Source organism: Corapipo altera, unplaced genomic scaffold (genome assembly GCF_003945725.1).
Source record: "Corapipo altera isolate COAL_440 unplaced genomic scaffold, ASM394572v1 62, whole genome shotgun sequence".
NCBI classification, from domain to species: Eukaryota; Metazoa; Chordata; class Aves; order Passeriformes; family Pipridae; genus Corapipo; species Corapipo altera.
Genome location: NW_020884894.1, coordinates 6342794 through 6353416, shown reverse-complemented (window position 1 = coordinate 6353416; position 10623 = coordinate 6342794). Strand labels below are relative to the sequence as shown.

At 44.9% G+C, this 10623-nt stretch overlaps 1 protein-coding gene across 1 annotated transcript; it reads left to right on the top strand.

The window, feature by feature from the left end:
- The first annotated feature begins 406 nt into the window (after positions 1-406).
- LOC113948996 lies at positions 407-10471 on the top strand. The gene is made up of 11 exons (XM_027647079.1): positions 407-625; positions 2698-2832; positions 4051-4175; positions 4467-4535; positions 4716-4829; positions 5527-5642; positions 5924-5979; positions 7418-7470; positions 8238-8365; positions 8952-9108; positions 9977-10471. The coding sequence occupies exons 1-11, from the start codon at positions 422-424 to the stop codon at positions 10026-10028; spliced, it is 1209 nt and encodes a 402-aa protein (XP_027502880.1). The 5' UTR covers positions 407-421; the 3' UTR covers positions 10029-10471.
- Positions 10472-10623: the final 152 nt, after the last annotated feature.

The window sequence follows — 10623 nt, the reverse complement described above, 5'->3', positions numbered from 1 at the left end:
ACTGACTCTCCTTCAGCGACACACATCAAAGAGCTGGGAACACCCACAGCCTTCGTCCTCGGGGAAGAGATCCCAAAACCTGCACCCGAGCACTTATCCCGGAGAGTTTCCTAGAAACTCGGCCGCGTCTCTGCCTGAACTTCCCTTGGAGTGCGTAGTAAATAAATAAAAGGAGCAAATGCAACTTCCCGGGATGAGCTCAGCGGTCGGGACAAGCCCCTCGCGGAAATGAGCCATCCCGGGACACGGCGTTGAGCGGCCCCGGTTGAGGCGGGGTTTGGGGGCGGCCGGAGCCGGGGTCGGAGCCGGAGGCAGCAGCGCTGCTCGTCCCGCACCGTTCCTCATCCCGCCGGTGCCTCTCCCGGTTCTCATCCCGCCGGTGCCGCTCCCGGTGCCGCCGCACCCGCGGTGCCTCCCGGCGATGCCGGCGCTCCTGGCGCTCGTGGCCGCGGCGCTGCTGGCGCTGCTCGGGGCCCGGCGAGCGGCCGCCCCCGGCGCCTGGTCCCCGCTGAAGCGCTGGGCCCTGGGCTGCCTCTTGCTCTACCACGGAGCCTGGAGGCAGCGGGCGGCCGCAGGAGGTACCGCCGAGCCGCGCCGGCCGCGCCCGCTCCGCCCCGACCCCCACGTGAGTGTCCCGGCACCCCCCGATGCTGAGACCCCCTTCCTCGGGAGCTCCTTCTGCGGCGCTCCATTCCCACTCCCTGGCACCTCTGTCTCTCCCATTCCTAGCATCCTTATGTCCTTGCAGCCCTGGCACCCCCCTGCTGGCACCCCATCCCCAGCATCCCCATGTTCCCCGCGTCTTGGAACCTCCATTCTCTGGAACCCACGTTCCCCCAGAACACCCTTTTACCTTGGACCCGTACTTCCCTAGACCCAGGCTACCTCCACCTGCGCTCCTCTGCATCCCTGCATCCCACCCCTGGCACCCCTCATCCCTCAGGTACCCCCATTCCCGGCATGCTTCATAACCCAACCCAACCCCTGAAGTCTTGGGACCCACATCCTTTCCCCCCCAGTCAACACATCCAAGGGATGGCAGGAGATGTCACCTTGACTGACTCTTGCAGGGAGAGGGATCACCTCTATTCAGTCTGGTTGGTGTCCATGGGAAAAAGCAGGTGTACTATGGGACACAGAAGCATTTTAATTTAGCACATTCAGTGAATTGAATCTAATTTTGCAGGTGCACTTTGCTTAATAAATAAAAAGCCCATTATCTACAACCTTGCCTGGGTCCATGGAGCTTCATGCCAAAATACTCCCAGTGCCTGAAAGGGAGATCTGTGTGGGCTTTGCTGTGTTATTTGGTGAGAGGGGGAAGCAGAAAGGCTCATGAGAAAGGATTGCCCTCGCTTTTCTTTGCCTCATCAAGATTCACCTTGCAAATGCCAGCTGAGATTTTGGATCCTGAGTAATTTCTGTGAAAAATCGACTTCTGGCTAACATTTCCTGGAGTGCATTGAGGCTTCTACTTGGCCTTTAAGAAAAAGGAAACTGTTCTCTCCAGCTTTTCCTTTCTGCTAATTAAACTGCTGCTTGGAGAATTTGAAATGTTTTGCCAGTCTCTCAGATTTGATAGGGCAGGAGTGACACCATCTTCCAAATCAGACTGACATCCAGGGTGGTTTGAGATAGAGCCAAGGGGTCTGTGCTTTCCTCTCTGCTCTTCCAAGCAGGACCACTGGAGTAATATTTCCAAGAGAGGCCTAAAAACAGATGTGGAAAATGCTTCCAGGAATGGTGTCTCTGAATTTTTTACACTGGAAACTTTTTCTGTGTGTATTTCCGGACTCTGTGCCCTCCAAATCCCCCCTTATCTCTATGCATAATAATCTGATTTTAGTATTTTTGGGGATTTTACAATGGCTACTTTTTTAGGAGGAGAACTTAATCCACATCCCAAAATGCATACAGAAATTTAAATTTCTACATTCCAGCTTTTAGAACTTTACTTTGAGCTACTTCTCTACAAATATGTGAAAACACACATCAGAGTTTGAACTTGTGGATTTCTGTTCCAGGAGTTTTAAGATTTGCCCTACACCAGCCCAACCTCTAATTGTGTTGAAGTCCAACATTTCCTAGTTACTTTCTTACATTTCTTTCTAATCCTTTTTCTTTTTACTTCTGTTTCCCCTATATGTAAGTTGTCCCACACACAATTTGGAGCTAAAGGGGAAACAGCATCTTTGTGGCTGAATTTCATCCGACCAACACCCTTTGTGAGGACGCATTTTATAAGGATTTTGGTCAAAGGAGCTTCTTATTACAAAATAATCATCTTAATTCAGGATAATATTTCACCTTATCCATGGCTATCATGCAATAATTATGTCCCCTCTCTAAAACTGCATCTCATCTGCTCCCTCTCTGCGTTCTATGTTTGCTTTGATGAGGAGATGGGCAAAAAAGAAAGAAAAATGCTTTTGGGGCAATGAATGATGTGATTATTGCACATCAAATTGTCTGAATATTGTGGATCTGAGTCATTTTTGAGCCGTCCTGTCTTATGACTGAGGTTTCACTGCTGCTTGCAAAACTCTGTCTGTTTGCTGGGGTTCCTGCTATGAAATATAAAAGCGAAAGTAAAATTTGATTCCTAAGAAGTCTATGGAAAAAAAAAAAGAATTACTGACCTTTTCCCCTCCCTTTCCTACCTCCAGCAGGAACTAAGATCCATTTCCTTTTCCCCAGGCTCTGGATTCCATGTACTTCACCGGCTTTGCAGAGACCAACAAGACCTTTGTGATCGCTCGTCTTGCCAAACGTCCTGCGGGGATGTGTGAGATGTGGCTCTTCCTGAGGGTGGAGGGAATAGGGCAGTTTGAAGTAAGTGGTGGCTGTGGGGTGACATCCAGGAGCGGAGCTTAACTCCTCTCTCCAACCCCTGGTAGGATCCCGAGCAAAAATTAGTGTTCTCTGTGTCTTCACCCCCTTAACATCCCGCCATTAAGACACCAGTGCTGTGTCTAAAGGCAGTGGTAGAACTGACCAGAGTTATGATTATGTCTCTTTTTTTTTTTTCCCAGTAGGATGTGACTCTCATTCCCTTTTTCCCATAATGTGCAAAACCCGGCATATTTTCTTTAAAAATAGCTTGGTAATTCTCCCAGGAAGAATTAGAACCTCCAGTCTTTCCCATAAGGCACAGCACGTGGTTAATTAATTACATTGAAGGGCCATGGTTGATTTTTTTCCCCTTTTTTAATGGGTGAATGCTATAAAAACCATTGTGAAATTGTCTCTTTAAAAGAGAAGAGAATGTTTTTAGGGAGTTATATGTACATCTGCTTCATTGTTGCTGAAAAGAAAATTGTATTAGTCCTACATCTTGCCTGTGGCTTTGTTTTTTTTGTTAACAGTGACTACACAGTGAAGAAGAGAAGGTCTGACATAAATCCCTTTGCACTCAACTATCTCTATGCACAAATTTGTTTTGCTAAGTAGCCAAGACCAGAAAAGGCAGGAGAAATGCCATTTGCAGAATATAGAAAAATAAAAGAGAAGGTTGATGTACATTATTTTGGTTTTTTAGTAATATTTAGTATAACAAGATACTTTGTGGCCTTGTTCCTCAGAACTGCCAGACAAGTTCTGGACCTTCTTAGATCCTTCTCTACAGCAAGAGGCATAAACTGTGTTTTAGAGAGGTGGCAACTTTAGGGAACAAGGCATATTTTTCAAAAAGCAGATGTAGAGTTTGAGGAGCTTTCATGCACTAAATCACTTCAGAGTTTCATCAAATTGAGACTAAAAATAAATTTAGCCCCAAAGCTCTGCGTGACTTGGCTGTAATCTTGACAGTGTAAGGAGCTGAGCTCATGCAGTGACCTCCCTTCACACAACTTGTATTATCTGAAACAATAATATGTTATATCTCAGGTGTTTTAGGTGCAAATTTCCCTCTCTAATAACCTGATTACCAGAGAGCAATAGAACTGAAAGGCCAGTTCAACCACAGAGGACCCTCAGAGCAGGAATTCTCCCACGGTGCAGCCTCACAACTGAATTAAGCAAATGTTTGCCTGAAATCTTTCCTCTTTTTAGCACCCACAACATCCCAACATGATGGTGCCTGATGAGTCTGAAGAGATCTGGAGTGGAGGAGGGCTCACTATTGAATACTTGGAGCCCCAAATGTGCTGGAAAATAAGCTTTGATGGATTGCTCAGGTATTGCAGCACTCCCTGGTTCCATTTATCTACACTTGAGACCGAGGCTTTTTCAGCACTGTCTGGAATTATATTTAACCAACTCGATCCAAAAGCCATTTGGTAACTAACACACACTGATTTTTAAGGAATGAAAATATATCTGGTAATATATAGTATTACCATTCTACCTTAGCACACAGTAATATAATTCTTCTGCACTGTGTCCTATTCCATCCTTTTCCAAACATGTAAGAAACATTTTGTTGTTTGTTTAGGAGTGATATAAAATTATGGTGCTTTTCCTTACAGGAAAGGACCCTACAGACAGCAGTGGAGTGAAGAGGAAGGTGATCTTGTACCAGTTAAATTCTCTTTGCAGTAAGTGTTTCACCTTTGCTTTGGGATGTACAATGGGTTCATGGTTCTTTTAAAATGGCAAAAATCAGTATTTTCCAATAAAATACTAAGATTGCCACTGTCAGAGTAGCAAGTGCACAACTTGGCGTGGTATGAGCTGAAAGCTAATAATGTCTTTTACTTTTTCCCCTCTTTTCCTAGTTGGGAGAACTTCACAGAAGTTTTTAACTTTAATGTTGACAGTCACCCCAGCACATTTGCACGAGCTTTTGCCCAGGAACCCTGGACCATCCAGTTCTTCCAGAGGGTCAAAAAGTGAGAGGCAAGATTGATGTCTTCTGGGGTTAATAGTAATTTTTCTACAGATCTCCTCAGTTTTTATCATGTGTTATATTTGATTTTAGAAAGTGGGTTTCATTTGAAGTGCTCTGATCAAGGACGTGGCTCCTGCCAGGTGTCTCCTGGTTTCAGCACCACACCAGACCTGGCAGGTTCTAAGGAGGGTCCTGCACAGAGACAGGGTCTTCCTAAGAAGTGGATGAACAGACCTGTCCAAACAGTTTTGGTCTATAAAACCTTAACCTTTAGAAATATTTCTTATTGTGTCTTTTTTCATTGATTTAGGCAGCTTCCAAAGTTGATGATCCAGGTAAAGTTAAGCAAAGGATCGAATATAATCATGTGAAAGAAGAGCAGAATTGGGTGTTTTAATTACTATACAAGCTTTGGAAAACTGAAAAAATGAGAAGAAAATATGGATGCATTGTCTAAATAGAAGCAGAAGATCTGTACAGCACTAGTGTGTGGTCTTTGGTGATACCTGCTGATTTCTAAGCAGCAAATGTTTGGCAGCCCAGCATTTTTTATAATCTATTAAGTCTGGCATAGCCATGGTCCAGATGCTCTGAAATCTCCTTCATTGTGGGATATAAATCCATCAGATTAATATTCAGGCTTCTTGAGGAGACTTGATGACGTTGCCCGTGCTGGTTCTCTCTTTTCTTTCTTCCAGACAAAGGGAACAACATTTCCGACACGAGCAGTGGGGCCAGTCTGTGGGAGAAATTGAAATAGAAAATCGTGAGAAAATTGAACTTTCCCTCAAAGGGGTTCGGAGCCACTCTTATGGTAACAGCACCAGAAAGAATTCCCACTCTAGGGAATACCTTCACTGGTACTGCCAGGGCACTGGGACTGAAGATTAAAAATAACCAGTTCCATGGCTGGGCATGGAGTTAAGACATTTCAGAGGAAATACCATTAACTATTTTGAGGACATGCATATGCTTACAAGCTTATCAATCACTGGCTATTTCTTTATCCAAAGTTAATGACAAGTCAAGTACTGTTAGTTCACATTTTCCAGCAATGGTGAACTTTAGATTGGGTGATTTTGTTCTTTTTTGCAGGTATCAGGAACTGGGCTGAGATTTACCGTTATGTCATGATTTTGGCACACTTTGAAGTAGGTATTAACACATTAACAATGTGCTGCTTAACCAGGAAATTGTTTCTGAGCTTGTCAGGCATATTCAATATCCAGAAATAAGGTGTTGGGAGCATCCACAGTGTGCAATCAGAAGTGCTCACCAGTGCCATCAGCACATACCAGTGTTGGGAGCAGCTCTCAAAAGCAGAGCTGTGTGTGTAAAAGCTGAGATTTTACAACACTGTTGAACCAAAAGTTGTTTTGGTGACTTGTAACTGTTTGTTTTGGGGTTTTTTTTAAAGAAAAATTAAATGGGCAGCTTTACAGGAGAGATTCTCAGCTGCTGCAAGTACCCAGCACTCAGTGGAGTCACTGCAGTGCTGATTCACACTAATTGGGAGCCTGAGGTGTTTGAAGCATCCTAAGCCTTCGTGACAGCACTCAGGAAATATTTTGGCCTGTGCTGAGCTCTAATTCTCTCTTTGCCCTTGTGGCTGAAGGAGAGTCAGGGCTGCTGGGACAGCACAGCCCTGGGGAACTGCTGAGGGCTGGCCCTGCAAGCTGCCAGCCAACCCCACCAGATGCTCCTGAAAAGGCATTTCCTCTGCCAACTCAGGCATAAAGAATTCTAAACTCTCATTATAGGCAGCATTACAGGAGTTAAGGCTGAATTCAGAATAAAAGTTCTTTTCCCAGATATGTGCTGGCCGGCACAAAAGCACAGCTTGGAAAATCCCACCTATGTGCAGATCCAGCAGCTGCTGTGGTTTAACATGTGCCTGTGTACCTTTTAATAAACCTGTGCTACGGCACCACAATGTGTATAATCAGGTAGCAACCTCTCCCTTTTTGTCATAGCTATTCAGGACTCAAATAACTGTGGCTGTTCTACTCCTAATTAAAAGCCATCTGACTTTACTAAGAAGTTTACTGCTGTTTGAAGTTTGGAGTCTTCATACCCCAAGTGTCTGTACATTTATAGCATCACAGAGTAGGCTTAAATTTGCCTCAGAGCAGCCCAAGTGGAGCATGAAGGGATCCAGACTGAAAGGCAGAGAAGAAATTAATAAGAACATGAGATTCTAGCTCCTTCTTATCTAACATTTTTCCTGTATGCTGCTCTTGGGCACAGAATATAGGTTAGAAAAGGTGTCTGGTCAAAGAGGGGCCCATCAGTTTTGTACATCTTTGCAGGTGTTGTTTCCCCCCTCTTATGTCCACTTGCTGTGGACTTTTTGTTGTCCTTAATGCCCTCAATTTATCCTTAATGTTTTTGGTTTATGTTCTTGTACTCTCATTTGCAGCCAGACATTCATGGAAGATGTACTGAGAGGAAGAGGATTTTAAAGTATGAAGTCATAGCACATTGCCTAACCTGAGTTGTATCCAATGTCTTCTTGGTCAAACCAGTGAATAACCCACAGAAATGAGTCTGCAGAAATTTGACTGCTTTTCCTTTATTTCCCTCTTGCAGGATGGGACTGCAGCACATTTAACAGTTATTAACATTCCAGCTACCACAACTAAGTAAGTAGCCAAGGAAGTTTATGTTGCTAAAAACACACGTCTTAAAGGTGATCAAAGCTGCTCTGCAGGACATCTATAGGCACATCCTTGCTTTGAACCTGTACAGCCCAATTTCCATCCATACCCTCTTGCTCCCTACTCCCTTCACCCAGTTTTTCATTTGCAGTTAGTCACAAGGACAGCTTTTACCTTCCTTTGCTTCCTTTCCACTCAATTACTGTTGGGCTGATGCAGCTGCCTGTGTGACTGTCAAGATAATTTAGAGGCACCAGCTGTGCACTTTCCAGGTGTTTAAGAAGGTGTGTCCAACTGTAGTGGGGCATTCCACAGGGAGTCCCACCTTGCTGACTGGTACTCTGTGCATCCAGAAGATTAAAGACCAATGTTCATTGCCCTGGGACCAAGATTGCTCCAAACGCCATCCAACCTGGCCTTGGACACTTCCAGGGATGGGGCAGCCACAGCTTCTCTGGACAACCTGTGCCAGGGCCTCACCACGCTCACAGGGCAGAATTTCTTCCCAATATCCCATCTAAACCTGCCCTCTGGCACTGGGAAGCCATTCCCCCTTGTCCTGTCCCTCCAGGCCCTTGTCCAAAGTCCCTCTCCAGCTCTCTTGGAGCCCCTTTAGGCACTGGAAGGGTCTCTAAGGTCTCCCTGGAGCCTTCTGTTCTCCAGGCTGAACAATCCCAATTCTCTCAGCCTTTGTGCTGGTGCATTTGAGTTTTGGTCGAACTTTAAATCTGCTGCATTTCTCTCCCCCTCAGCCTCACTGTAGGTTATGTGTTTTTCCCTGATGGGAGGAAGGCTGGCATTGAGTGGTCCAACGCCTCTCTGGCTGAGATGGCTGAGGATGGTGTTATCAAGGATGAATATGGAGTCAGTTTTACTGCTGGTAAGCTAAATGTGGTCCATCTGCCTTCAGCTTTTTGGGGTGAAGTTAACTTAGTGGAGGAAAGACTATTCAGTGAAATTCCATGTGATCCTGAGGACAAATTCGAGAGCTGAATGCATCATCTTGCACCTTAAAAAATGTTCTTAGAATCATAAACCCATGGAATGGTTTGAGTTGGAAGGAGCCTTAAAGATCATCCACTTTCAACCTCCTGCCATGGGCATTCCTGTGCTAAAGTTAAGTTATAGGCGTGGTGTGTCATGGGTAGAACTGTGTGCCCACTGCAGGATCAGGATTCCAGGCATCTGAACCAGAGGGAGAGTTACAGATTCTTTGTGCTGACTGTTACTTATGCAAGTCCACATCAGTTATGTGATTTTCAATTTTGGATGTCAAAACGTACGTTATGAGGTGGATTCAGCTGGAAATATGGTTGATCGAAGATTTTACTTAATTCGCAAAGCAGCAGAAGAACAGTTACTCTTTAAGAAGAAACAGCACACAAAAATAATAGACATTGGGATTTTTTTGAGGTAAAATACCGCTGAAGGTTGAAGACATTCTTCCCTTTTTGCTCTTATCCAAGGTGGCAAGGACTTTGCTGTTTCTGCAGTGCTGGATAAGCAGACCTGCCCCGTGGTGTTCAATGGCCTGGTGGGAAGTGGCGTTTTCCACGAGTGCATTGCAGATTTCCAGCTGGATGGGTCAACACAAGGCTGGGGCTTGGTGGAATTTTATTACAGGTAAAATAATGACAAGCAAGAAGAGGCAAAGAACTCTCATTCTCCTGTATTGACCTATGTGGCTCCATATTTGAAGCATAAATGCACAGATTTTTTATCTGATATAACAAAATATCATTCCTTTAGTGCTTAATATGTTTATTAAATTGACAAACACTCCATATTTTATAAAAGGAACGATTGTACAAGCACTGCATACTTGAAACCAAACCATGGGCACTTGTTCAGGTGTTTGTTTTAAAGGTTTGTGTAGGATCTTATATAGGTGTCCATACAGGTTTATGAGTTGGATGATCCATTTTGGACACTACCGCATGATTGTCACAGTCTTTTACTGGAGTCTTTTTCCCTATGGAGTCTTTTCTCTCATGAAAAAAAAAAAAGGCAAATTCTGTTGTTTACATTTATTTTGCTTTTTAAAATAAACACTAATCCTTGGCTGTCAGAGGAAAGGCCATAGATGGCTTTCAGGAGATTGAGAGCTCAGCTGCTTCTGAAAACCAGAAATACATAAAGCACATAAAACAGGCCACTGAACTGCCAAACACCCCCTGGTTCAACTAGAATGTGAAGTTGCTGCCAGGTACCTGCTCCCCTCCCTTTGCTCACTGTCCAAACCTGCATGGGGGGAGGAAATGACCCAGCACAGAAAGTCTCTGATAAAACCCAAACAGGGCACGTTCTGCAAGCCCAGACAGTCCTGGATGTTTCTGAATCCGCCCCAGGAAGGCTTAATTTGGCAATGCTGACAAAGTTCCCATCTCATATCTGCTTCCAAATCAAAACCATGTTAGAAATGAAAGGGTGGGTGTCTGGTTCTTCCTCTTTGCCGGGAGACGCCAACTCAGCGTCGCTGCTCTTCTTACAGGGACGAGGCTGCCCAGCTGGTTCCGAATTTGCAGCTTGATCCCAAAACTTAAGGACCTCACCCTGCCACTGATGCCTCTCCCTCATGATCATCTACAAGCTTGTCCCAGCAATGTTAGCAAGCAGCAGCTTTCCAAAAAATTATTATTCTCTGCAAAACGCACTGTTTGGAGTGTGGAACTCGTCACCGGATGCTGTGGCGGTCGGGGGTATAAAAGGATTTGGAGAGAAATGAGATATATTTTTATTAGTGCAGCTCTTAGTGGTTGCTAACCATGGTGGTCTGGAGGCAGTTTAAAGGAGAGCTCTGAGCAGCTGATTGCAGGAGGAGTGCTCTGGGAGGGATCACCCCACGCTCTGTCCCTTGGTGTTGTTCCTAAACTGCAGCTGCTCCCCACCATAAAGCTCAGGACCCTAGGATATGGGGATCTCTGACCCAACTTAGCACCTCTTCTGTTCTTTCAGGTTTGTTTTTGAAATAAAAGCTGTATCTTTCTGAATTCTCTCGTTGTTGCAGTCATTAAAACGTGGGGAAAAGCTACTGCAGGAAACTCCATTGATTTGATAGTCTTGTACAAGAGATGAAGTGGAAGAAGCAGGAGAAAGCACATCTAAATGAGGTGTCCTCTAGGAATAGCATTAATGGTC

Coding starts and splice junctions, on each gene's coding strand:
- LOC113948996 (XM_027647079.1), top strand. CDS start 422: ATGCCGGCGCTCCTGGCGCTCGTGGCCGCGGCGCTGCTGGCGCTGCTC. Junction 4,536..4,715: donor CCAGTTAAATTCTCTTTGCA/GTAAGTGTTTCA, acceptor CTCTTTTCCTAG/TTGGGAGAACTTCACAGAAG. Junction 9,109..9,976: donor TTGGTGGAATTTTATTACAG/GTAAAATAATGA, acceptor CTCTTCTTACAG/GGACGAGGCTGCCCAGCTGG.